This window comes from Oryctolagus cuniculus, chromosome 1 (genome assembly GCF_051225735.1).
Source record: "Oryctolagus cuniculus isolate XC-2025 breed Fujian yellow rabbit chromosome 1, ASM5122573v1, whole genome shotgun sequence".
In the NCBI taxonomy this organism is placed as follows: domain Eukaryota; kingdom Metazoa; phylum Chordata; class Mammalia; order Lagomorpha; family Leporidae; genus Oryctolagus; species Oryctolagus cuniculus.
In genome coordinates, this window is record NC_142867.1 from 237,764,901 (window position 1) to 237,790,198 (window position 25,298).

Consider the following 25,298-nt stretch of genomic DNA (forward strand, 5'->3'; position numbering starts at 1 on the left):
TCTCGGCCTGTGTCGCTTGTTGGCGCTGGGCAGGGGCGGTGGGGGGAGAGCGGGGGTGGGGCTGGGGGGGGGCGCCCGCTCAGGCCTCGGCGGGGCTCCCAGCGTTCGCTGGCGAGGCTGGGCCGCCGGGGTCGAGGTCCAACGATCTCCTTGGCGGGCGGTGGGCAGCAGTGCGTTGGCGGCGGCGGCGACGCGCGCGGCAGGCGGTGAGGGCGGAGCCCAGCGCCAGGCAGGCGACCAGGCTGGCGAGGAAGGACGCGGGACCGAGCAAGTAGATCATCGCCAGGTCGCGCGGGGAGAGCGGCCGCGCGCAGTGTCGGAAGGCGGCGTCGGGGAAGGCGGCCAGGGGGCTGCGCGCCAGGCGCCCCGGAGACACGCAGACCGGCGTCTCGGCTTCTGCGGGACACAGGCGGCGTCAGGCGGCGGCCGCAGCTTTGCCCGAGCCGCCTGGCCGGCACCCCGCACGGCTCACCTGATGCGGGCCGCGGGTGCCGACGCAGCCAGGTGCAAAGCGGGCGCAGCGCGCAGTCGCAGGTCCAAGGGTTGCCGCGCAGGCGCAGCGCGTCGAGGGCTGGCAGGCCGGCCAGCAGGCCAGGCGAGAGCGCGGACAGCGCGTTGTCCTGCAGGCTGAGCGCGCGCAGCAGCGGGAGCGCGCCTAGTGCTGCAGGCTCCAGGCGCGCCAGCCGGTTGCCCGCTAGCGAGAGGGTGCGCAGCGCGCGCAGCGGCCCGAAGGTGCCTGGCGCTAGCGCCTCCAGCCGGTTGGCGCTCAGGTCGAGCCGCTGTAGCGCGCCCAGGCCCCAGAAGGCGCGCGCGTGCACCCAGCGCAGCTCGTTCTCGCGCAGGTCCAGCCGCAGCAGCGCGTCCGCGTCCGCGAAGGCGCCGGGCGGCAGCGAACCCAAGCGGTTGTGGTCCAGCAGCAGGGCGCGCACTCGCCGGCTCAGGCCCGCCGGCACCGCGGACAGCGCGAGTGCCGAGCAGTTGGCCTGGCCGCCTGGCGCGCACGCGCACGCCTCGGGGCAGTCCGGGGCGCCCGAGACCCCCGAGGAGGTAGCCAGGGAGGGCGCCTGCGCGCAGACTTGCCACGGATGCAGCAGCAGCAGCAGCAGCAGTGGCGGCGGCCACGAGGAGAATGATGGACTTCGCATGGGGGCAGCCGGGGGGGGGTGCGAGGCGGGAGGCCTGGCGCCCCTGCGTCCTGGGAACCCGTCCCTTCGGCGCCTGCACCAACACTAAACTGACCGGGGCACCCGTAGTTCCTGTCCCAAGCCTGATCCCGCGCCTGGGGCGGGGGCCAGGCTCGCAGCCAACACCCAGCACCGCCAGCCACCTGTCCCGGAGCTCCGGGCTCGTGACTCCGCGCCAGCCGCCGCGCCGACCAGACCGGCCCCCGCCCCGCTCGTCCACCTCCGGTGCCCCCAGCGTAGACCTCAGCAGCAGCGCTGCACCCACCAAGCAGGCGGAAGTTCCGCGGAGAATGCGACCCAGTGCCCCTCTCAGGCTGAGCCAAGCGGTGCCCCCCAGAACGGACGTTCCCACCCAGTGAGCCGGCTGGTGGGGGCTTGAGTTCAGGGCACAGGCACTGCGATGGAGGGGGCGGTGCCCCCCCCGCGGTCCCCAGGAATCCCGGGATCTGGAGGGGACGGTGTGGGCGCGCAGGAGGGACTCCAGCCCAAGTCCTGGGCCAGGTGTCCTTTTATGTTTCCAGCTGTGGGTCCTGTGTTGGGGGGCAGAGGGGGGATGGGATGGGCAGGGCCCCAGGATCCCCAGACTTCACAGGACAGAGCCACAGGAAGGAGCTGGGGACTCCTGGGGGGGGGGACCCTGCCCCGGGCGGAGATAAAGGTGACCCTGGCTATGGGCGCGGCACATGTGGGGAAGCCAGCAAGGACAGCGCCACCACTAAATACCATTTAATCCCCTCCCGGCAGCTAGGGCCCTACTCAGGGGGCGGGGGTGGGGGTGGGGGCGGGTCCTCCAGAGAGGGGTCCATGGTCAGGAGGCCCTGGTCCTCCAGCGGGGTGATCATCGACACCTCCATGTCGGGGTCCATGAGGTGGGACTCCACGTGCACCGTGTGCAGGTCCATGCGGTCCTCCTGGACCCCGAAGCGCCCCACCAACCTGCAGGACGCGGGTGTGGTCAGCGCCCCGGGGCGGTGCCGTCCACACTGCAGGCTCCCTGGCCCGCCCCTGCACTCACCTGCTGTCCACGCGTCCCGGGCATGTTTCACTGAGGAGAGAGGCTGGGCGTGAGTCCTGAGCCCCGGCGCTGCCCCCCGCGCGTGCACACCGAGGGCCTCACTCCCCCGGCTCCCAGCCCCAGGGGCCCACGCACCCCTTGGCTCGGAAGACGCCGATGGCCACGATGAGGAGGGCGCAGAAGCAGCTGGCGCTGACGCCCGCCAGCACCACGATCAGGGCGATGAGGGCCTCCCGGCTGAGGCCCAGGCTGCACTCGCAGTAGGTTCCCGCTGCAGAGACAGGGCCGTGAGGCCGAGGCCCGGTCACCTGCCTGGGGAGGGCCTGGGTCCCCGGCGGCCACCGGAGGGACACAGCGTGCCCACCCTGCGGGAGGGGAGAGCCCTGGCTGGGGGCAGGCACCTGCAGCAGGGACGAGCCACAGGGACAAGCCCAGGAGGCCCAGGGGACTGCCCAGGGGACTGCCGGCCAGGCAGGAGTCGGGCTGGGGACAGAGGGCCATGTCCAACCCCCAGCCCCACCGCACACCTCTGGACGGAACTCGTCGGAAGGCGCTGACCTCACAGTGGGGCTGTGAGGCCGGGGGTGGGGGGCAGGGTCACTCGTCCCGGAGTGCCAGGAGGTGGCCCTGGGAAGGGACAGGTAGGGTGGGCCTGGGGCCCCTGCTCAGCTCTGAGGCAGAAGCAGTGGTGGGGAGCGGGACGCTGCTGCCTGAACCCCGGCTCCTGGCACGGAGGACACAGGGGCCCGGCAGCACCAAGGCTGCGTGGGGGGAGGGGGGGCTTGGCGTTCAGCTGATGACGCGGCACTGCCTCCCCCAGGGCTGGGGCACAAAGGGGCCGAGGAGCGCACTTGTGCCTGGCTGCCCTCGTGAGCTACCCCCGGAGAGTCCGAGCCACACCCCCAGCAAAGGCCAGGGCTGGACGGCTGCTTGCACCCAAGGGGAGCCCAGCTGCCGGGAGCAGGCCCCAAGCCACGCTCTCCCCCAAACACCTGAGAGCAGGAGGCTCAGGCGTGGCTGCTGGCACCAAGCGCCTCTGCAGCTGGGAGCTTGCTGACCCCACGGGTTTCTTCCCTCTGCAGACTGGACAGGCAGCGCCCAGGGAAGCGGACAGCAGGCTGGCACGGCCAGGGGGACCTGCTGCTCCAGGCGGGGAGCGCCTGCCCTGTTCCCACCCCGGGGACCTGTGGCAACCACCAGGCCGCAGGAGGAGACGCACACGGTGGCTGGGCCTCCTGCCAGCTCAGGCCCCACACAGGGTGGCAGGGGCAGCCCCGCCCCTGGCGCTGGCCACCAGAGGCCGCCTGACTGCCAACACAGGTGTCCTCCTGCTGGGATCCCTGGGGGACCTGCCAGCGCACCTGCTGAGTGATGCTGTGACCCGGGACACACCCTGCTCCAGAACAAATCCAAGGGACACCAAGTACAAAGTGTTCCCGGAGCCAGCGGCTGGCACCGCCACCCTGCCAGGCCAGCCCGGCAGGTTTGCATCCTGGTCAGGCGGTGGCCATGGACGGAGGGGAACACGTGTGTCACCAGCGCTCAGAGCAGTCCCTCTGTTCCCAACAGCACCGACAGCCATGGCGCCCGGGTGGGGGAGGGGAGGAGGTGGAGCCCAGGGCTGGCAGCTGGCGGGGGCCAGCGACACCAGGTCCCGTGCCCGCCCCCCACCTGCCGCTTCCCCCAAGCCGCAGGGCAGCGAGGAGGAGGAAGTGGCTGAGGGGCTGCCACGCCACTGAGGGCCACATGCAGACCAGGGCAGAGCGGGAGATGTGGGGTTGGGTGTGGGGAAGCAGCTGAGCATGGGGGATCAGGAGGGGGACGGGGCGCAGGGCAGGACGGGAGAGGCACAGGGGTGGGCCTCTCCCCTGCCTGCTCAGCTCAGCTTCCAGACACCCAGGCTGGGCTGCACCCTGGGCAAGGACCTGCCCCGGCCAGGGGCGCTGAGCCCGCTCCCTGGGCCCTCACCCACATGCGTGATCACTCATCTCAGGGACACGGAAGTCACTTTCCTGGGTTCCGTAGCCCCCCCCCCCCCGGTGTGGGCAGTGGACGCCTGGGGACAGGCCTCACGCAGCCCCTCACTGCTGCAGACATGGGAGGTTCCGGCTCAGGTCATTCCGAGTCCACACAACATCCCAGCAGCGCCACAGCCTGCCCAGCCGGCAACGGCGGAGGGCGGGTGGAGCCGGGCATCCCAGCCAACCCCAGTGCACTGCTCTCACAGCAGGCCCAGGGGCGGCCCTCAGGAGGGCCAGGGTCCCAGCACAGACGTCCACCCAGCCCTGCACAGCTGGGAGCTGGGTGAGGCCCCAGGGAAGGAGGGGGAGACACCCGCAGGGCCCACAAAGCCACGACAGGGAAGCAGTGGCCAACCTTTTATGCAACCGGGGGTGGGACAAGGCTGTGGGAGGGGCAAGGCAGGCCTGGGGGAGGGGCAGGGCCATGGGAGGGGCCAGTCAGGCCTTGGGGTGGGGCGGAGCCGTGGTGGGGCGGGGACATGGGCGGGGGAGGGCCCTCAGCCGCAGCTCTTGGGCAGCCGGTAGACGCCGGCGGCGTAGACGAGCTGCTGGTCGCGCACTTTCTTCTGCAGGTAGGCCTGCAGCTCCTGCAGGTCGATCTCGGCCAGCGCCGGCCCGGTCATCACGAACATGCGCAGCATGCTGTAGATGCGCTCCAGCGAGAGGCTCTCCAGGTTGGTCAGCATGGCCTGGATGTAGGTCCAGAAGAGCTGCGGGCAGAGCCAGCCGTCAGCCAGGCCGCCGCCCCGCCCCCGCCAGGCCCGCCCCCGCGCGGCGCCAAGCCCCGCCCCGCGCACCAGCAGCTCCTCCTCCTTCTGGTCAGCCTGGGAGGCCATGCCCGAGTCGCTCTCGTCGTCACTGTCGATGAGCACCATGGTGTCGCGGTCCTGCGGCCGCTCCTCCTCGATGACGGAGAAGGTGCCGGGCGGCTCCTCCCGCAGCACGCCCTGCTGCAGCCACACCGCCAGCCGCCGGCGCAGCAGGGCTGCCGGCATCTTCACCACCTTGCTCAGCTCCTCCAGGCTCCAGACGGCTGCGTGGGCGACAGCGGGAGGCTCGGGAGGCCGCACACCCGGCCCCGCCCTCCTGCAGCCCAGCCTGCAGGGACCGGGCCTCCCCCACAGCTGCCCAGAGCAGTGCCGGCACCAGCGGCGCGCGGCCTGGAGAGCAGCAGGCTCACCTTGGTCCTGGAAGTACAGCAGGATCACAGCCTGCACGGGCGTCACGGCCACAGACAGGGTGCGGTCAGCCAGCTCCACGTCCATGGTCACCAGGCCCAGCGTGTGCTTCCAGCTCAGCGTCCGCATGGCCTGAGCGAGACCGGCATCAGCACGAGCAAGCTGGGGGTCCTGGCCAGGCCCAGCCGAGTCTGCCTCAGGCCCAGGGGCTCGGGCGGGAGCGCGCCAGGCTGTGAAGGGGCGCCCCCTGCAAGGCCAGGGCCTGAGCCCCCCAGGAGGATGCGTCTGCACCCCTGCCCACGTGACGCCGCCCAGCACCCGGAGTCCCTGCAGGCACTGGCTCGGGGAGCACACGAAGGCGCCAGGGGCTGTGGCACGCACCACAGGCCGGGCAGGCGGCCGGGCCTCGCACCCTGCTCTCGGACGGACAGATGGACGCGGCGCGCCTGCTCTCAGCCCCGGTGCACGTGGATCCTGTTACAGCAGATCCTGTGCCCTGGAGCGCGCAGCCCCGGGGGCAGGGGGCTGTGGAGGGGGCGCCTGTCACCCCAGGAAACACGGATGACTGACATCAGCAGGTGCCCATGTGAGGTGTTGGGTGGGACGAGGGACGTGCGGCCGCAGGGCCAGAGCAAGACTGGCAATGAGCAGAGACGGGGGGCTTCCCGGCGAGGGGCGGGGGCTGCTCCAGTGAACGCACAGGAAAGAGAAACGGGAGGGGCCCGCGGGAGCCAGCACTGAGGCCCCGCCCGGCAGCCCGCGGCCTGGACTCGCACCTCCGACCCCGGCAGCAGCCAGGAGCAGACGGGTGCCTGTGAAGTCTGGGGAGGACCGTCCCCGGGATGGCCAGGCCCCAGAGAGCTGCACGGGGAGCAAAGCTGCTCAGCGCCTCGCGACACCGGACACGGCCATGGACGGGGCGGCGGGGGGGCCGCGGCTGACGGCTCGGCGGAGCGGGCATGCAGGCATCACCAGGCCTCGATGCCCCTGCGCGGCCCGAGGCCCCTCCCAGCAGCCCCCTGGAGAAGCAGGCTGCAGCTGGGGGGCAGATTCTGCCCCCGAGGCCGCACCCCCAGTCTCACCTGCCCCGACTCATGCCGAGCACGTGGGCGTGGGCGGAGTGCCAAGCCGTGCCCACAGAGGCAAGGTGAAGTCCTAACTCCCAGGACCTGAGTGGGGCTCCATTCGGAAACTGGTCCCTTACGGATCCTGGGAGAGGACAATACGCCTCCGCGCTGACACGTCAGAGGCACAGCTGGGGACTCCGCCCGCCCAGAGCACAGCCTGCTAACATCTGGCTGACCTCTGACCTCCAACCTGGGCTCTGTGAGTCAGGTGCCGCTTGGAGTCCCTGCAGGGTCCCAGGAGGTGGCCGGCAGCCGGCTTGGGCTGCGGCCATCACAGCTGTTCCGGCTGTATACCTCCAAGGCCTCGGCCTGCACAGGACAGTCACGGGGCTGGGGGCACCCAGCAGAGCCACTGTTGTGTCCAGCAAGATCTCCGGGCCGGGAGATCTGCAGTCGGGAGGCAGAGGCACCGCAGGCCGGCTGCTCAGCACAGCCCAGGGAGCCACGTCACGTCCGGCTGGACGTAGGGGAAGGGACACACATCGGGCCTGAGGCCCGGGTGGGGCAGGCGAGCACAGCCCTCACACAGAGGCTGGATGGGAGGTGGCAGGCACGGGACCTGCAGACGGTGCCAGGGCACCGGCACAACACAGGCCAGGCGGGGACATCCACCCGGCCAGCAGGAGCCACACGGGACAGCTGGTCTCCAGACACTCGTGGCCGCCGGCCCAGCACGGCCCTGCCATGGGCCCCAGCCTGCGCCTTTCCCCGGGGCTGCCTGGGAGGGAATCGCCAGCGCCATCCCAGCTGCCCCTCCCCCAGGAGCACGGGTCCTCAGCCGGGACAGCGTCCGCCCAGCACCTCTTCGCAGCAGACAAAAGCTGCCCACCAACCGGGGCCTGGCCAGGCTCAGCGCCCCAGGCCAGCTGCCGGCCCGCCCACCGCCCGGGCGTCTGTACCCCAGGGCCCCCCTGCCGCTCCACTCTGCCTGGTGCCTCCCAGACCCAAGCGCTCGCTGGGCCACAGCCCACGGACGTGCAGCCCGACTACCTTTGCTCCACCTGACCGTGACGCGGGAGGAAGGACTTGGAACTGGGACCCCGTGTCCCAGCCCACGCCTCCCACCTGGACCCTGCCCTGGGGCTCAGGAGCAGAGAACACCAATCCCGTCGTGCTGAGCACGCGCTGTCCCGGCCCCGGCCCTCCCCTCCCCGAGCTCCCCAGGGCTCCACGCACAGCACAGCCCTGGCCCTCAGGCCCCGGGACAGAAGGCTGCATGTAGGACACGCAGGGCGCACCCAGGGCAGGGAGGGCGCCCCGCGGGCCCTGAGCTGGTGCCCGCAGAGAAGGGAGGGGCTTGCTCCGGCCCAGGGGTCCCTGAAGCAGAGGGGACAGTGAGGACGCGGGCCCCGTGCAGGGGACAGTGAGGACGCAAGCCCCAGGGGACAGTGAGGACGCGAGCCCCGTGTAGAGGGGACAGTGAGGACGCGGAGCCCCGTGCAGGGGACAGTGAGGACGCGAGCCCCGTGCAGGGGACAGTGAGGACGAGAGCCCCGTGCAGGGGACAGTGAGGACGCGAGCCCTGCCGCCGCTACCTTGAGCTTCTCGTACTTCTTGCAGTAGACCTCCAGGGCCGCCCTGATGTCCTCAGGCACCTCCAGCTTCTCGTCCTTGAAGGGCGGCCAGAACTCGCTGGACAGGATGACCGCATAGACGCTGAACGGCGGCTGCTCCTCCGCCGGCCGCTTCTCGTCCTCCTCGCGGATGTTGGCGTTGATGCGGCGGGAGTCGGCCATGTCCTAGGGGCCGGGGGAGGCGGCTCTCACCGAGGCCAGGCCAGCGGGCAGGGCGGGCGGTGGGGGGCGCGGGGGCGGGGCCGACCTTCAGCATGACCTCGCAGAAGTGCATGGGGGCCTCCCCGAAGCGCAGCTTCAGCAGCTCCACGTTGCGGATCTCCCTGGGGGGACAGAGTTTCTGGGGGCTGCGTGGTGCCCTGGCCCCACCTGGTGGCCGGATCAGGGCCTGCAGCTGCACCCCACACACAGGGAGGCCACGGCCACAGCACGCCCACTGCACTGCCACCCGAGAGCAGCGCTGAGCTCAGCTAAGGCTGCGGCTCCTAGAGGCACAAACGCTGGCCAGTGGGGGGGGTGTGGGGCGGTGTGGGCCAGTGGGGCAGTGTAGACGGTGTGGGCTGGTTGGGGGGGTGTGGGGCGGTGTGGCTGGTGTGGGTGCTGTAGGCTGGTGGGGAGGTGTGGATGGTGTGGGGCGGTGTGGGCGGTGTACACGGTGTAGGGGGTGTGGGCGGTGCACACGGTATAGGGGGGTGTGGGCAGCATAGACGGTGTGAGTTGGTGTGGGGCGGTGTAGACGGTGTGAGCTGGTGTGGGGGGTTATGGGGTGGTGCGGGGGTGTGGGCTGTGGGGTGGTGTACACAGTGTGGGCCGGTGGGGGGTTATGGGGTGGTGTGGATGATGTGGGGCGGTGTAGGTGGTGTACACAGTGGGGGGGTGTGGGCAGTGTAGACAGTGTGAGCCGGTGTTGGGGGTTATGGGGCAGTGTACACAGTGTGGGGGGGTGTGAGTGGGGTAGACAGTGTGAGCCGGTGTTGGAGGTTATGGGGCGGCGTGGGCAGTGTACACAGCGTGGGGGGGTTTGAGCGGGGCAGACAGTGAGAGCCAGTGTTGGGGGTTATGGGGCGGTGTGGGGGTGTGGGCTGGTGTGGGTTGTGGGGTGGTGGGGCAGTGTGGGCGGTGTAGACAGTGTGGGCGGTGTAGACAGTGTGAGCCGGTGTTGGGGGTTATGGGGCAGTGTGGGCAGTGTAGACAGTGTGAGCTGGTGTTGGGGGTTACGGGGCAGTGTGGGGATGTGGGCTGGTGTGGGTTATGGGGCAGTGTGGGGGTCTGAGCCGGTGTTGGGGTTACGGGGCGGTGTGGGGGTGTGGGCCGGTGTTGGGGTTACGGGGCGGTGTGGGGGTGTGGGCCGGTGTTGGGGTTACGGGGCGGTGTGGGGGTGTGGGCCGGTGTTGGGGTTACGGGGCGGTGTGGGGGTGTGGGCCGGTGTTGGGGTTACGGGGCGGTGTGGGGGTGTGGGCCGGTGTTGGGGTTACGGGGCGGTGTGGGGGTGTGGGCGTGGCACCCCGAGGCCTCACCGCTCTGGGCTGAAGCTCAGGTGGTGCAGCAGGCGGTCGGCCAGCAGGGAGCGGTACTCGTTGATGAAGAGGTCCTTGCTGCCGTAGATGCTGACCAGCAGGCTGATGATGTCCGAGGAGCGCCGCTTGGAGCTCGACTTTCCTGGGGGAGCGACCGCGGGCACCCGGGCAAGCTCAGGACACCCGGCCGGGGCCCACCCTGCTGGACAGCGCAGCCCAGCGGCTCCGGGCGGGGCACCCTCGCGTCTCCATGCCCCTTACAGCTGGGGGCAGCTCAGAGCCTCCCACTGGACCCCAGCAGGCCCAGCGTCAGGCACGCTGCCTCGACTCCCACCCAGGCTCAGGGAACACCAGACTTCTGAGCTCAGAAACCCCTCAGGGCCAGGCACGGGGCACAGGCAAGTCAGGCGGGGTCCTCCGCAGCCAGATGGCCGCAGCCAGGGCACACAGCCCCTCCGGAGGCCTGTCTCAGCTGAGGACACCTTGACCTCCGACTGCTCACGGGCTGCCCCCGACGTGGCCTTGCACACTCAGGGCCCTGGATAAACCCAGGGAAGCCTGCGGGTCAAGCTGACCTGGATCAGCGTCCACTGGGTCAGGGACCCAGTCCTCAGGCTCGCCCGAGTCGTCCTCGCTGTCCTGCCCGGTCTCCAGGCTGGCTGGGTCAGTCTTGGACAGCTCAACGGCCAGGTCGCCAGTCCCATCTGAGTCCCCCGTCAGCCCAGCCACAATCTGCCGCACCGTGTCCTCCCGCGTCCTGCCAGGCACAAGCGCTGCTGAGCCCACAGCGTACGGCCCTCAGGGACCCCGCTGCCCACCCGACCCATGTCTGCAGCCAGTGCCAATGGCCCCACGCTGAAGACGAAGAGGCAGAGTCTGGCCCTGGCCCGGAACAGCGGGTGCCGAGACGGGGACCGGCCCAGCCACTCGCCCCCAGCAGCTCCCGCTGTCCAGGCCCTCTGTGCCAAGGGGCTCTGCCGAGCTCGGTCACGGAGGGGGAGCCGCGGTAGCATAGGACATGCCTCCCAGTCAGGCGGGGGGTGACGCCAAGTGCACGAGGACACAGGGACAGTGGGGGACCCGGGTCACTGCAGGACACAGGGACAGTGGGGGGCCGGGTCTCCGCAGGACACAGGGACAGTGGGGGGCCCAGGTTGCTGCAGGACACAGGGACAGTGGGGGGCCAGGTCACCACAGGAGACAGGGACAGTGGGGGGGGCCGGGTCACTGCAGGACACAGGGACAGTGGGGGGCCGGGTCACTGCAGGGGGACACTGGGACAGTGGGGGGCCGCGTCACCACAGGACACAGGGACAGTGTGGGGGCCAGGTCGCTGCAGGACACAGGGACAGTGGGGGGCCCGGGTCTCTGCAGGACACAGGGACAGTGGGGAGCCCGGTCGCTGCAGGACACTGGGACAGTGGGGGGCCGCGTCACCACAGGACACTGGGACAGTGGGGGGGCCGAGTCACTGTAGGGGGACACTGGGACCGTGGGGGGCCGGGTCGCTGCAGGACACAGGGACAGTGGAGGGGGGCCCGGGTCACTGCAGGACACAGGGACAGTGGGGGGCCCGGGTCGCTGCAGGACACTGGGACAGTGGGGGGCCGCGTCACCACAGGACACTGGGACAGTGGGGGGGCCGAGTCACTGTAGGGGGACACTGGGACCGTGGGGGGCCGGGTCGCTGCAGGACACAGGGACAGTGGGGGGGATAGGAGCCCCGAGGTGCCCGGCGTGAGAAGGCCGGGAGGCCGGCTCCCTGGTGCAGGGCCTCACCTCAGGTAGCGGCGGATGGGCTCACAAGCCACCTCCAGGATGACCATGGAGGGGTCCAGCACACGCAGCGCCTTGATGGCCGAGATGTAGAGAGTGATGATGTCACACGTGTTGACGCCTGCGGGGGTGGGGGCGCGGTCACTCAGAGTCCTGGACAGCAGCCCCCAGGTGCCGGTGCCAACACCCAAGTGGGCAGCCTACGGGTCTCCCCCGGGACCTGTCTCCCTAGGGGACCACAGGGAGCTGACCCCACCCCCACTTCCACCTTCTCACAGGCACTTTCTCCAGAGGCTTCCACGGACCAGGCAGCCTGTTCTGAGGAGCCCCCACCCCAGGCCAGACCAGCTGGGCCCTGCCTTCCTCCAGGAGCGCGCCCGGCCCAGGGGCTGCGCCGGGGCTGAGGGCACCTGGGTGGAGGAGCCGGGCCTCCAGCGCAGCTTTGAGCGACACGAGCAGCTGCTGCCTCTGGTCCGTCCTCTCCAGGCAGTACTTGAGGTCCTCGATGGCCGGCCGGGAGTCTGGGAAATCTGCGGGAAGGGGCCACCTCAGGGCCATGCACACGCACGCACACGCACACGCACACGCACACACGGGCAGGCCGGGAAGGCGCACGCGGCGAGGACACGGGCTGCGGGCGCTCTGGGGACGGCACCCTTGACGCTCGCACGGGCGGCGTCTCAGCACAGCAACCCCGCGGGGTCACTGCCCACCAGGCCGAAGGGGCAGAGGACAGCGAGCAGGCGGGGTGTGGCCAGGACGTGGGTGGGGGCAGCGAGCCGGCGGGGTGTGGCCAGGACGTGGGTGGGGGCAGCACCCACCCCGCACGATGCTGAAGAGCTCCTCGATGCGCAGGCTGGCGTAGGTGCGGTAGAAGAACCTCTGCACGTGGCAGCGCCAGCGCCGCAGCGTGTTGCCGGCCTCCGGGGACGCGGGCCGGGCAGGGCCGTCCTGCAGGAACACCTTGCCCAGCCAGCCGACCACCCTCTCGATCCACTGTCGGAGAGCCCCCACGCGTGAGTGGCGTGGCAGTGAGCCCCAGGCAACCCAGAGGCTGCCCACCCTGCTGGTCAGGCCTCGGCAGGCCCACCTCGCCCCTGCAGGGCAGACCTCGCCCCTGCAGGGCGGGCCCCGCCCCCGCCCCCGCCCCCGCCCCCGCCCCCAGCACCTGTTACGCCTCACACCCTGCTGCGCATCAGGGCCCGGCAGGTCCCTGGCAGGCAGGGGCCACAGACTCAGCCGTGGTGACGACCGTGAGTGCCTGCGTATCCACAGCCCGCCATGGGCCCACTCGCCCAGACACCGCCTCAGCCCCAGCCCTCTGCTGTACGGGTGCAGCACACGGCCCCCAGTCCCCACACTCCCTCCAGTCCCCCCCATCCCCTCACCCCCCCAGTCCCCTCACCCCCCCAGTCCCCTCCCATCCCCCCGTCCCCTCACCCCCCCAGTCCCCCCCGTCCCCTCACCCCCCAGTCCCCTGACTCCCCCAGTCCCCCCCCATCCTCCCCATCCCCTCACCCCCCCGTCCCCTCACCCCCCCAGTCCCCTCCCATACCCCCGTCCCCTCACCTCCCCAGTCCCCTCTCCCCCAGTACCCCCATCCCACCAGTCCCCTCACCCCCCTCACCCCCCCAGTCCCCCCCGTCCCCTCACCCCCCCGGCCCCTCACCCCCCGTCCACACTGCCGCCGGCCTGCACCCCGCCCCCGGCCCCTCACCCCCCGTCCACACTGCCGGCCGGCCTGCACCCCGCCCCTGGCGCCAGCGTGGCGGGGAGGTCACCTTGTGGAACTCGCGCAGGAAGGAGCGCTCGTACTCGCCCCTGCAGCGGTCCTCCATGCGCTCCCGCGTCACCTGGTGCAGGGTGGTGGTCACCGCCTCGGCACTGACGCGCTCCAGCAGGCTGAGCCGGTGCCTGGGGGAGAGCCTGTATGGGACACGGCACGGCCACGCGGCCGGGGCACACGGGGGCGCACGCGCAGGGCCCACAGGGGACACACCCAGGGCACACACGAGCAGGGCCCCACAGGGGACACACAGCCAGGGCACACACGAGCAGGGCCCCACAGTGGACACACAGCCAGGGCACACGGCCAGGGCCCCACAGGGGACACACAGCCAGGACACACGAGCAGGGCCCCACGGGGGACACAGCCAGGGCACACGGCCAGGGCCCCACAGGGGACACACAGCCAGGACACACGAGCAGGGCCCCACGGGGGACACACGGCCAGGGCACACGAGCAGGGCCCCACGAGGGACACACGGCCAGGGCACACACGAGCAGGGCCCCACGGGGACACGGCCAGGGGCACACGAGCAGGGCCCCACGGGGGACACACGGCCAGGGCACACATGAGCAGGGCCCCACGGGAGACATAGCCAGGGCACACACGGCCAGGGCCCCACGGGGGACACACAGCCAGGGCACACACGAGCAGGGCCCCACGGGGGACACACAGCCAGGACACACGAGCAGGGCCCCACGGGGGACACAGCCAGGACACACGAGCAGGGCCCCACGGGGGACACAGCCAGGGCACACGGCCAGGGCCCCACAGGGGACACACAGCCAGGACACACGAGCAGGGCCCCACGGGGGACACAGCCAGGGCACACGGCCAGGGCCCCACAGGGGACACACAGCCAGGGCACACACGAGCAGGGCCCCACAGTGGACACACAGCCAGGGCACACGGCCAGGGCCCCACAGGGGACACACAGCCAGGACACACGAGCAGGGCCCCACGGGGGGCTGCAGGACAAGGCACTGACACGGCTCTGACCCTGCCCGCAGCCTCTGTGTCAGGTGGACGCTGGCCCTCCAGGTGGCCGGGGCGGCAGGCGTGGCCATGGGGGAACCCCGCTGCCCTCCTGGGAAGGGTTCTGCGGAACCGGCCGCAGGCTGCCCCGGCTGCAGACTGGCCTCCAGCGGCTCTCGGGAGAGCGAGAGGGCTCCAGTCCCTGCCCGGGGGTGGACCCAGCAGAGGCCCGGCAGAGCCTCCCGACCCTGCCGGCACCTGGACCGGTCCCGCCGTCCCCTAAGAGCCCTCTCCCACACAGCCGCGCGCCGCCTCTGTCCGGTGTGACCAATCACCTCTGCGGGCCGCGGGCAGTGCGACCGCTAGGGGGCAACAGCAGGGCCAGACTCCAGCCGCCGCGGCCCAGCCCCCCCGGAGCACCGGAGAGGACACCTGCTGCCCCCTGCTGGCCGGGAGCAAAGCGCCAGCAAGCCCGCTCGCGCCGGCGCCTCCGGCAGGGCTAGGAGTGCGCGCCTGCGCTGCAGCCCGAGCCGCCGTCCACAAGGCCAGCACCCCGCGCCCCGGCGCCGGATCGGGTCCCACAAGGCCAGCACCCCGCGCCCCGCCGCCGGATCGGGTCCCACAAGGCCAGCACCCCGCGCCCCGCCGCCGGATCGGGTCCCACAAGGCCAGCACCCCGCGCCCCGCCGCCGGATCGGGTCCCGGCCGCTCCACTTCCGACCCAGCTCCCTGCTAAGCTGCCTGGGAAAGCAGCAGCAGACGGGCCAAGCACCCGGGCCCCCGCACGCGCGTGGGAGGCCCGGATGGAGCTCCTGGCTCCAGCCTGGCCCAGCCCTGGCCATTCTGGTCACTTCGGGAGGGAGCCGGACAGCAGAAGGCCTCTCTCTCTCTGCCTCTCAGATACATAAACCCTGAGAAGGCAGCAAACCCGAGCCTCCCGCGGCCTCAGCACAGGGACCTGGGAGCCCTGGGCTAGGCGTGCGGGCAGGCAGACCTGCGTGCGGCTTGCCGCGAGGGCCAGCAGGGCGCGGGGGTACTCACAGGACCTGGCTGAGCTGCTGGAACTGCTCCAGCGCCTGGCGGCACCAGCAGCGCTGCTTGTCGCCGCCGCAGCCCGCGCACAGCGGGCTCTGCAGGAGCCGGTAGTACCGCCGGCGGGCGTAGCGGCTGTCCAGCTCGCCCTCCAGCTCGGGGTCCGTGCCCCCCTCCCCCTTCCTCTTGCTCTGCATGTAGACCCGCAGGAAGCGCCCGTAGAGACGCTGCACCATCTCCTGGAAGCTTCTGGGCGTGGAGAAGAACAGGACGCCCCGCAGCATGGTGTGCACCCTCTCGCGCAGCCCCTGCGCGCCGGGGCCCAGCAGCAGCCCCAGGCGCGTCCACTTCTCCAGGAGCTCCAGGCTGCGCAGGTAGGGGTCCAGGCGGCTCTCCAGCAGGCCGAAGGCGTCGAGGAGCAGCAGGAGGCACTGGGGCTCGTCGGCCGCGTTCTCGCGCTGCGCGAGCGCGTTCCAGAACTCGGGGGCGATGTGGGCCTGCAGGTCGTTCTGCAGCACCTCCACGAACCACTCCTCCAGGACCGAGTGCAGCCCGTGGCCCCTCAGCACCTCCACGGCGGCGCGCAGCTCCTCCTCCTTGGGCGGCACCGCGCCGCTGGTCCGCGAGGACGCCTGCGGGGCAGGAGCCGCTGAGCGGAGGGGCGAGGGGCGAGGGGCGAGGGGCGAGGGGCGAGGGGCGAGGCGGGCGCGGACGGAGCCAGCAGAGGCTGGCGACCAGCGGACGCCCCGCGCGGGCCCGCCACCCCGCTCCCGGGCCTCACCAGTCCCAGCGCCGCCGGCGGCACCAGCCCGGTGCTCACGGTATTCCAGGCCACCAACAGATCCTGCCCAGGCCCAGGGCCGCCATCCCCCTGCACCCCCGCCGCCTCCATCTTCGCCCACTCGCTCTCAGAGACCCCACCCCCACCCCGGCGGTGCGGCGTCCGGAGATGACGCAGGCTGGGCGCGGCGCGCGGAGATGGCGTAGGCTGGGCGCGGCGCGCAGCCGTGACGCGCAGGCGGGGCGCGCGGTAGTGACGCGTCGACCGGCGCGCCGTCGGGGAGAGTGCGCAGGCGCAGACGGGGGCGGCGCGGCGGTTGGGGCGGCGGGGCGTCCGAGCGCTAACCATGACCCAGCAGGGCGCGGCGCTGCAGACCTACAACAACGAGCTGGTCAAGTGTGAGCGGCGGGCCTGTCGGGGAGGCCGTGGGGGCCGCAGGGCCCGGCTCCGGGGACTGTCGGTGCGAGGCTCGGCTCCCGTAGCGTGGACGCCTCGGGCCGGCCTTCCCCGGGGCGTTGTGTGGCTCAGGCGGGTGCACGCGGTCCGGCCCTGCCCGCGCCCAGGGCTGGGGACCGAGGGCCCCGGGGCGGGACCGTGGCCTTGCGCGGGCGGCGGGCGGCCCCGGCCCGCGGCGCTGACCTCGGGCCCGCCGTAGGCATGGAGGAGCTGTGCCAGAAACGGGAGGAGCTGTGCCAGCAGATCCAGCAGGAGGAGGAGGAGAAGCAGCGGCTGCAGGTCGAGGTGCGGCAGCTGACCGAGCGGCTGGCCCGCGTCAACGAGAACCTGGCCTGCAAGATCGCCTCCCGCAACGAGTTCGACCGGACCATCGCGGAGACGGAGGCCGCCTACCTCAAGGTGGGGCTCGGCAGGTGGCCGGGCTGCCCTGGGCTTGTCCCCCGCGGCTCCTCCCAGGGCTGGCAGAGCCAAGCCCGCCTGGCTCTGCAGCCTGGGGAGGAAGGGGAGGGTCCCCCACCCCCGGGTCGGGCAGTGACCCCCGGGTCGGGCAGTGAGTCTCGCCCCGTCGGCGCAGATCCTGGAGAGCTCGCAGACCCTGCTCAGCGTCCTCAAGAGGGAGACCGGGAACCTGAGCAAGGCCACCATGGCCACGGAGCAGAAGGGCGGCGGGGGCAAGGACAGCTGACGGGCGGGGCCGCCCCCAGCTCTCCCTGAAGCAGCTGCACCGCACTGTGGCCCCGGGTGACCAGAAGCCGCCCAGACAGCCACCGGCGAGGGTCCTGGCCTCCCGCGCACCCAGGCCCTGGGGTGTTGGACTCCAGGTGGGCTCTGCGGCCCCCACACCCCTGGCACTGGCCTCTGCTCGGCCGTGGTGGCCAGGCCGGCGGGGCGGGGGCGGGGCCTAGCGCCCTGACCTGCCAATAAAGGTTGTATTTGTACAGAGCCCACCAGCCCGTGCCTGTGCCGCGTCAACCGTGGGGCTGCGCGCACCCCTGGAGCCGGTCCCCGCCCAGCCGCTGTGGCCCCTGGGGACGGAGAGCTGAGGGTGCCCGCCCCACCCCAGGAGCCTGGACAGGGCTCTGCCCCTCTGCCCGCGTGATGCATCCGTCCACGGAGGCACCCGTCCCGCTCAGCAGGGCTGGGGCTCCATCCCCTTGCCTGCTCCCGTTCAGGTCTGGGCCTAGCGGGTAAAGCAGCCGCCTGCAGTGCCGCTGCCCCACTCCCCAGCCAGCGCCTGCTGCCGAGGCCTGGGAAGGCCGTGGGAGATGCCCAGTCCTCGGCCCTGCACGTGTGCGGGAGACCTGGAGGAAGCGCCTGGCTCAGCTCCAGCCGTGGTGGCCGTGTAGGGAGCGAACCAGTGGTGGGACCTGCCACTCCTTCACTCTGAGTCCGCGTTTGAAGTAAATAAATCTTCAGAAAAAATAAGTGCTCATTTGATGCCACCACTGTGCCCGCAGGTGCTGGTGCCCCTCTGCTGTCCACAGGCCCAGTGTCCGCCCCCGCCTGCCCAGCCCCCAACCTCAGCAGCCTGTCCTACTGCAGTAACCAAGGCCCAGCTGCTGCCTGGACTGGGGTCCTGGAAACGCCCCTCCCCCGCCAGGACATGCCCCCCCAAGAACACTGCCCCCCACCTCCCCGGAGCCTGGTGGCTTCTGACGGGTTTTGGTTTTGAAGGTTTTTTCCGTCTGCTGGTCCTCTCTCCACATGGCCACGACAGCCAGGGCTGGACCAGGACGTCACACGCCTGAACTCCACGCAGGTCTCTCACGGGGTGCGGGGGACGAAGCACTGGGACACATTGCTGCTGTCCAGGTGGAGCAGCCGGGCCCTGAACGGTCCTCACCGGGGACGCTGGCTTTCCCAGCCACGCACAGCAAGGGCCGGGTCTGACCACCCTGGAGGGGAACCGGTCCCCGTGCAGGTGCTGCCTGTGGGCTGTCGGCTGCCCAGCCTTCCAAGCCGCCGCCTCCACCTTGTCGTCCGTCCAGCCTGCCCTGCCTCTGGTCCCTTCTGCGAAGTCGCCTCAGACCCCACAGCCCCAGCCCCCGCCCTCCAGGGCCCACAGCTGGGCACGGGAAGCAGGGAGGTGGGCTCCCGTGAGGGGGTGAGAGCCTGGCCCCTGCCGTGGGGGCCCCGCCCATGCTCCTTGTCACGCCCCCGGGTCCCCGCCCACACTCCCTGCCACGCCCCCGGGTCCCAGCCCCACCCACACTCCCTGCCACGCCCCCGGGTCCCCAGTCCGCGAGCAGAGGCATCCTCCAGTGCTGTTTATTTAGAGCCCACTGTCAGGCCTGCCATTCACAAGGGGTGGGGACGGGCCCACTCGGCTCCCCACCACCTGGCAGGACCCCAGCCCTCCCCACAGGCTGCTCCCCTTTTCTGCCTTTCGACCCCCAAAGCCAGGGCCAAAGACCCAAACAGCCCTGGCGCTGAGGGCGGGAGCCCCAGCAGGGCTGTGGGACCCCAGGAAGAAGGGAGGACGGGGCAGAGCCGGCCGGCGGGGGAGGGGCCGGCGCGGCCTTGGCTGGGATCAGAAGTAGAGGGCCGGCTCGCTGCGGAAGTCGGAGAGGTCGTCGTGGCTGGCAGGCGTGAGCTGGAAGAGAGTGTGGAGTAGCCACAGGGCTTGTCCTGCTGCCAGCCGCCCGCCTCCTGCCCGCGGGCGCCCCTCCCTCCGCTCACCGTGACCTCGCTGGGCGGGGGCTCCGCTTCACGCGCAGCCTGCTCCAGCGTCTGCTCCTGCCATCTGCTGAAGGCCACAGAGTGCTTCGGGGTGTAGCTGGACAGGCCTGAGGGCCGAGCAGGACAGATGGACGTGTGGGCCGGGCCCCCGCCAGGCTCCCCGCCGCGCGGCCGGCACTCACCTGAGCCCCCGCCTGGCCGCTCGGGCCCCACGCTGCCCACAAACGTGGCTCGCGGCAGGAAGAGCGCGAAGGGCTTCTCGGGGCCGGGCCCCTCCTCCTCGTCCTCCTCGTCCTCGTCGCCCTCCCCGTCCTCCCCGTCCTCCTCCTCCGCCGCCTCGTCCTGCACCAAGGAGCTCTCGGAAGGGTACTCGAAGGTGGTGTGCAGGCTCTCGTCGTTGAAGGAGATCTTCATCTGGGGACAGACGCACGGCGGCATGGCGACGGCGGCCTCCCGCAGCCGGGCCAGTGTCCTGGGCAGCTCACGCGCCTTCGGCAGGGGCCGCCTGCTCCAGACCGAGCCCAGAGCGGGCCGAGGCCGACAGGGGGCTCCTGCTCCCAGGCTGTCCCGGGGGAGGCCCCCTCTCCTCCCCTCCCCTCCCCTCCCGGCCCTGCGCGGAGGGCTGAGTGACCAGGCAGGCCCCGCCGGGCAGGACGCGGAGCGCCCACAGGGCTGCCGGGTAATGATAAGCAGCCATCCAGCAGCTCGAAATACTAAACTCCTCCTGGGCACAGGACACCGCAGCTCAAGTTCAGGTTCTCCCTCCTCCCTGGGGCAGGCTGCAGTCAGCCCCCAGACAGAGCGCCACGGCCACCCAGTGACAGACGGGAGGGGGCTCAGAAGCAGCCAGCTCACCGGGGCGGCCGAGGTGTCCCGACGTGCCGGCCCACACGCCTGACCTCTCCTTTGCCCTCCCCGGCCAGGGCGACCCCGTCCCTGGGCTCCTGGCCTCGGTGTCGGCACAGCTCACACAAAGTTCTCAGGAGCAGGCAGGCCCGGACCACGGGAGGCTGGGCAGAGGCCGGCAGAGCCCACAGGCACCCACCTGCACCAGCCGGCTCGGGGACGGGGACCCCAGCCCTCCAGGACAGACACTCCCACAGGGGCCCAGCCGCCCCTGCTGCCTCGTCCCAACGGCCCCAGCCTGCCAGGCCCATCCCCCACCACTAAGAACCGGCGGGCCGGCTGCCAGAGCCCAGGCTCAGCACCCTTGTCGGTCCACATGACCAGCTCCTCGTGGGGAGGCCTTGGGGGCTGGGCACACTGAGCCTGGCACAGCCTGGCCCACAGGCCATCTGCCCCCAGCTGGGGCCCGGGGGCCCTCTGGGTGCAGGTCAGTGGGTCACAGGGCACCCCATGATTCATGCTGCTGGAGACAGGATATAGGATAGGCGGGAGGGCGTGGCCAGGGCTGGCTCCCAGTGCGCCTGGTCACCGGGCCTCTTGGGGACTTTGCCCGTGGCACGGAGCACAGCGGCAGACAGGTGGGCCCTGGCCGGGGAGCCTCCCACTTGCACAGGGGCCTTTGTTCTCACTGCACCTGCCCTGCCCGTTCACGCCCAGCTCCAGTTACTGCCCGCCCGGCTGCAGGTGGCCCTGCCCCGCCCACCTCTCCCACCGCACACACGGCCTCCCATCCCCCCACAGCCAGAGCTCCCACAGGGGACACAGGGAACAAAGCAGGGAGCTGTTCAGGTAGTGTCCACACGGCTTGCGCCCCAGGGCCCATGCAGCCCCCAGCCCAAGGCAGCCTCTGGGAGCAAGGAGGGTGCCAGCCAGGCTGAGCCAGACTGGCCTGGAAGCTGGGTGGAGGCTGCTCTCCAGAGGGCAAAGGGGAGGGGAAGGAGCCGGCCAGGTGGAGCTCCGAGTCCCACGGGAGGCGGCTGTGGGGAGCCAGGCCAGGGGGTGTGGCTGCACCCTCGGCTGTGCGGTCAGCAGGGGCCACCGCCCAGAGGAAGCCGAGCGGCTGCGTTCTGCCCGCCCTCCGGGTAAACCCCGGGGTCACCAGTGACCCACGCCAGCATCCCTGTGCCCAATGGCCTGGGCAAGCAGCAGATGGCCCAAGCGCTTGGCCCTGCACCCTTGTGGGAGACCCGGAAGCAGCTCCTGGCTTCATCCACCCTGACCCAGACCCAGCTGTCGCAGCCCCTTGGGGAGTGAACCCAAAGAGGGAATGGAAGGCCATCAGTCTTTGTCTAACTCTGCCTTTCACATACACAAATAAACCTTTGAAAAAAAAAAAAAACCGGCAGGGAGACCTGGGCCAGGCCCCAGCCCGCGGGGGTGCTGGGAGGCGCAGGCGCACACGCGGCCGGGGCCCTGGAGGCTGAAGGCCAGGCAGCCCGCAGGCCGGCTCCTCCTGGGTGGGCAGCTGGTGCGGCCACCTGGCCACGCCAGGCTCAGCCATCCGGACTCAGGCCTCAGGCTGGCACGGAGATCAGCGCCATCCGGTGCCCTGTCAGTCACACCTCCTCTTGCTCCTGGGGGCTGCAGGCTCCCCATCTTTCTCACCCCAACTCCCCCCAGTTCTGCTTCCAGCTGGGGCAGGATGGCCTGGCCCTAGACAGCAACCCAGGCAGGCGCCAGGCTGGCCGTGGGTGAATGACCCTGGCCAAGGGTGGGCGCTCCAGCCTCGGTCTCTGTACCGCTTCCATTTCCTGGGGCAAGGTGGGGAGGGGGCCACCCCACGTTGTAGCCAGAGCCAAGGGTCAGAGGCACACCAGGGAGAAGCAGGCCAAGGGGCAAGGGAGGGAGGAGGCGGAGGCCGGCCCGAGAGGCAGCCAGGGACGTCACAGCGGCCAGCCCTGATCCAGGGGGCGTGGACGCCTGCCCGGCTCCGGCGTCGGCATCGGCAGATGGAGCCGGCAGGGCCTGAGGCGGGGGAGCCTTAGACTCCGCTGGGCGCTGTCCCAGCACCGGGGGAAAGTGCATCTCTCGGGAGCCAGCGGTGGCGGAGCGGGGCTGGCCTTGGAATTACCCCGGGCGACACTCACAGGTGCTGGAGAAACCAGGAAGAATCCCAAGAGCACTTCCGTGTGCCCGGGGGATCCAGGCCGCAGCAGCTCCTCGCGGGGTGCCAGCCGAGGCCCCAGCGTCACACCCGGGTGTGGCCGGCCCAGCTGCACACCAGGTGGATGGAGCAGGCGGGACCCGCTGCCCTTCCCGCCAGCTCCGAGCTGGTACTCACTGACCCACCACAGCAGACCGCCCCTCCGAGCCAGGCCAGGCAGGGCCCTCTTCCCAGCTGGACCCCCAGAGGGACAGCCCTGCGAGCCGGCAGGAGGCCGCTCGGCCCTGCCCCCCCCGCACTGACCTTCTTCCTGGAGGAGCCGGCCTTGGTGAGGCAGGACTTCTGCAGGGCCAGGTAGCCGCCGATCACCTCGATTTCGTGCACGGTGGGGTAGCGCTCCTTGAGCACCGCGCCCCGGCGGCCGCCGGCCTCTCCCTGCGGCTCCTCGGCCTCGCGGGGCTGCTGCTGCCCGTCGGCGGGCTTCCTCTTGGGCACCACCACGAAGGTGTTGCCGCCCCGGTGCTGGAGCTCCGCCGTGTGCCCGGGCCTGGCCGGGTGCGGGAGGTGCCGGGGGGGCGCACCAGCCCCCGGGCAGGGCAGCTTGGCTTCCTGGGGGCCCTCGTCCTCAGAGTCCACCTCGTCGATGTAGGTGACCGGCAGCCCGGGCTCCCGGCCATTCTTGGCCAAGCCGGGAGCCCTGGCGCTCTGGACAGACCCGGCTTCCGCAGCAGCCGGCAGGAACGGCGGTGGCGAGGGCAGCCCGCCGCCCGGGGCGGGCCCATCCGTGAGGGTGGTGGCTGGCCTGGCGCTGGCCCCCCAAGGCACCGCCGCGGCCTCGGAGGGGCTCCTCCCCAGGGCGGACGCAGCGTCTCCAGACCCCGGCTGGGCTCCGGGCTCCGGGCTCCGGGCGGCCCAGGCCGCCGACTGCCTGTCCCCGGGAGGAGCAGTGGCCTCGGAGGCCTTGCGCTTTGGGACAAACACGAAGGAGTTCCGGGAGTTCACGCGCAGGCTGGCCAGGGCTCGGGCCTGCAGGTCGCCCGAGGGGATGGCCTCCAAGTCTGGCGTGGGGGCCGGCAGTATCTCGAAGGAGTCGTTGGCGCTGGTGGCGGCGGAGACCCACCGGCGCTGGCTGGGAGTGGCACTGGCAGGGCTGGGCGCGGGGACTGCAGCGGGCGCGGCGGCGGTGGCACTCGGGGTCCCGGGGCTGGGGGGCGGGACGGCGGCAGGCGCCGCCGTCCCCGCCTTTGGCTTCCACTCTCCGGGCCCGGGAGGGGCGCCCGCCGGCGCGCAGGCAGGGCCGGGCCGGGGCTCGGGCGCCGCGCCGCGGTGCAGGCCGCGCGGGTGGACGGTGAACGAGTTGCTGCCGGTCTTCTGCACGAACTCGCCGCGCCGGGACCCAGGGCCCGCCCCATCGGCGGGGCGCGCGGGCTGCAGGCGGGCGGCGCGCTCGGCGCGCTCGGCGGGCGGCGGCGGCGGCGGCGGCGGCGGCGGGGCGCGGGGTGCGGGCGGCGGCGGCCGGGCGCGTTCCGGGCTCCCGCGGCGGCGCGGCGCGGCCGGGGGGTCGAACTTCTCCAGCAGGCGGCTGACGCGGCCGGCCGGCGGCGGCGCCTCGTACACCAGCACCTCGGCGGCGCGGATGCGCGCGGCGCCCGCGGGCGGCGCGGGGCCGGCGGGCGGCGCGGGGCAGCCGGGCGCCGCCTCGATGATGAGGATGTTGTCGGCGCGGATGGTGCGCACGCCCGGCACGCGGCGGTACAGCTCCAGCAGCTGCTGCGCCGGCCGCGCCCCGCGCCTTCGCTCCGACTCGAGCCGCATGAACGGGTTCTCGCGCAGCGGACCCAGGCTCTCGGCCAGCACGAGCTGCTCGGCCGGCCCCGCCGGCGCCGCCCCGGCCCCCGGCCCCGCGCCCAGCGCGGCCAGCTTCGCGCGCTTCCGCTCCAGGATCTCCCGCTTCCAGGCGGGCATCGCGGCGCGCGGCGCCGGCGGCCGCCCCAGGCCGGCCATGGCGCGGGCGCGGCCGGGACGGCGGACTGCGCGGGCGGCCGCAGCCAGCGCGCACCGGGACTGAGTGTCCCGGCCGCCGCCGGCCTTCGCGCCACGGCCACGCCCACCGGGCCGCTGCCCATTGGGGGAGGCCCGCCGAGCCCCGCCCCACGCCGGCAGCCCCACCTGTAGCGGGGGAGGACGACCGGCCCCCTCGGCCCATTGGAGAACCTCCGCTCCGACCCCGCCTACCTGGGGGCCTGATTGGCCGACGCCGCGCCCCGAAAGCCGGCCCCCATTGGAGAAGGCCTCGGACACCGCCCCGGCCTCGGCGCCGCTCATTGGCGGCCCTACTTCCGCCTCTGCGCTCTCGGCTCACCCGGGTGCCCGCCGGGCGGGGCAGGACCTGGCGGGCGGCCAAGAGCGGACCCCTGGGTCCTGCGCCGCGAGTGACCTTGGCTGGACTTGCGACTTCCGCATCGCTGCAGCGCCCAGCCCGTCGCTGAAAGCGCGGGGCAGGAAGGAGCTGCGCGGGCGCGGAAGGCGGCGCCCGGCTCTGCAGTCGGTGCAGCGGCCCCGGGGCCTCCCGCGCGGGGTCCCGGGGGCGCCTCAGACCTGGCCCCCTGAACGTGGACAGAGAGACGCCGAGGAACGGAGAGGGGCCTCTCTCCACCCACAAGCAGGCGCACGGGGCCCGCGTGCGCGGCTAGCTCGCAGTGCAGAAAGGGCCTGGGGGCCAGGCCGTGTGTCCGAGCATCCCACGCTGAGGCCACACCAGGGCTCTCAACGCTCCACGGCGTAGGGGGGTCCCACTTCCTCTGAGGGTGCAGCCCCTCTAGGCCGACCGGTCCTCAGCTCCCTCCCCGGGGAGGGCTGCACGGTGCTCTCAGGGCGTCTGGAGTGCCAGCAGCAGCCCCCCACAATGCCACCACTGCCTCACACCCCCGGCCTCGGGGGCGGGGGAGGGCTCTCAGCAGGTTTCAGCCTGCAGCTGCCAGCGCCTTAACTCCCCTCCCTGTTACGTTGGAGCACCTTGGGTTCCAGCGCCCCGGACCCTCCTCAAATCACCTCTAACCAACAGGAGTGCCCAGTACCCCAGACCCGCCAAACACCAGCACAAGGGCACCCACTCCCAGCGCCAGCTGGTGTCCGACTCTGACAACGCAGGTCAGTCCTGGGCCGGAGACATCTTGGTAGTGAGACT

General features: G+C 71.9%; 5 protein-coding genes across 6 annotated transcripts; 1 reads left to right on the forward strand and 4 right to left on the reverse strand.

The window, feature by feature from the left end:
* Positions 1-2: 2 nt before the first annotated feature.
* LRRC26 (leucine rich repeat containing 26) lies at positions 3-1,272 on the reverse strand. Its single transcript, XM_051831135.3, has 2 exons — positions 473-1,272; positions 3-396 (listed from the first exon to the last, which is right to left on the reverse strand). The coding sequence occupies exons 1-2, from the start codon at positions 1,143-1,145 to the stop codon at positions 80-82; spliced, it is 990 nt and encodes a 329-aa protein (XP_051687095.3). The 5' UTR covers positions 1,146-1,272; the 3' UTR covers positions 3-79.
* A 140-nt stretch (positions 1,273-1,412) lies between these two features.
* Positions 1,413-4,413, reverse strand: TMEM210 (transmembrane protein 210). 2 transcript variants are annotated; one of them, XM_089323064.1, is made up of 4 exons: positions 3,192-4,413; positions 2,335-2,470; positions 2,200-2,229; positions 1,413-2,120 (listed from the first exon to the last, which is right to left on the reverse strand). In XM_089323064.1, exons 1-4 carry the CDS (start codon positions 3,688-3,690, stop codon positions 1,937-1,939), a joined length of 849 nt encoding a protein of 282 aa, XP_089179190.1. In that variant the 5' UTR covers positions 3,691-4,413; the 3' UTR covers positions 1,413-1,936. The 2 variants fall into 2 exon arrangements, with proteins under 2 accessions (XP_089179190.1, XP_051687096.1); XM_051831136.3 differs by lacking the exon at positions 3,192-4,413 and adding an exon at positions 2,601-2,700.
* A 149-nt stretch (positions 4,414-4,562) lies between these two features.
* ANAPC2 (anaphase promoting complex subunit 2) lies at positions 4,563-16,152 on the reverse strand. The gene is made up of 13 exons (XM_051831134.3): positions 15,967-16,152; positions 15,195-15,817; positions 13,174-13,306; positions 12,214-12,388; positions 11,803-11,922; positions 11,396-11,513; positions 10,192-10,373; positions 9,617-9,758; positions 8,347-8,422; positions 8,061-8,264; positions 5,401-5,530; positions 5,018-5,253; positions 4,563-4,930 (listed from the first exon to the last, which is right to left on the reverse strand). The coding sequence occupies exons 1-13, from the start codon at positions 16,075-16,077 to the stop codon at positions 4,718-4,720; spliced, it is 2,463 nt and encodes an 820-aa protein (XP_051687094.3). The 5' UTR covers positions 16,078-16,152; the 3' UTR covers positions 4,563-4,717.
* Positions 16,153-16,243: 91 nt separating this feature from the next.
* SSNA1 (SS nuclear autoantigen 1) lies at positions 16,244-17,365 on the forward strand. Its single transcript, XM_051838913.3, has 3 exons — positions 16,244-16,364; positions 16,622-16,821; positions 16,997-17,365. Exons 1-3 carry the CDS (start codon positions 16,313-16,315, stop codon positions 17,105-17,107), a joined length of 363 nt encoding a protein of 120 aa, XP_051694873.1. The 5' UTR covers positions 16,244-16,312; the 3' UTR covers positions 17,108-17,365.
* A 1,311-nt stretch (positions 17,366-18,676) lies between these two features.
* On the reverse strand, positions 18,677-24,208 carry TPRN (taperin). The gene is made up of 4 exons (XM_051838889.3): positions 22,415-24,208; positions 19,284-19,515; positions 19,102-19,208; positions 18,677-19,015 (listed from the first exon to the last, which is right to left on the reverse strand). Exons 1-4 carry the CDS (start codon positions 24,113-24,115, stop codon positions 18,953-18,955), a joined length of 2,103 nt encoding a protein of 700 aa, XP_051694849.3. The 5' UTR covers positions 24,116-24,208; the 3' UTR covers positions 18,677-18,952.
* Positions 24,209-25,298: the final 1,090 nt, after the last annotated feature.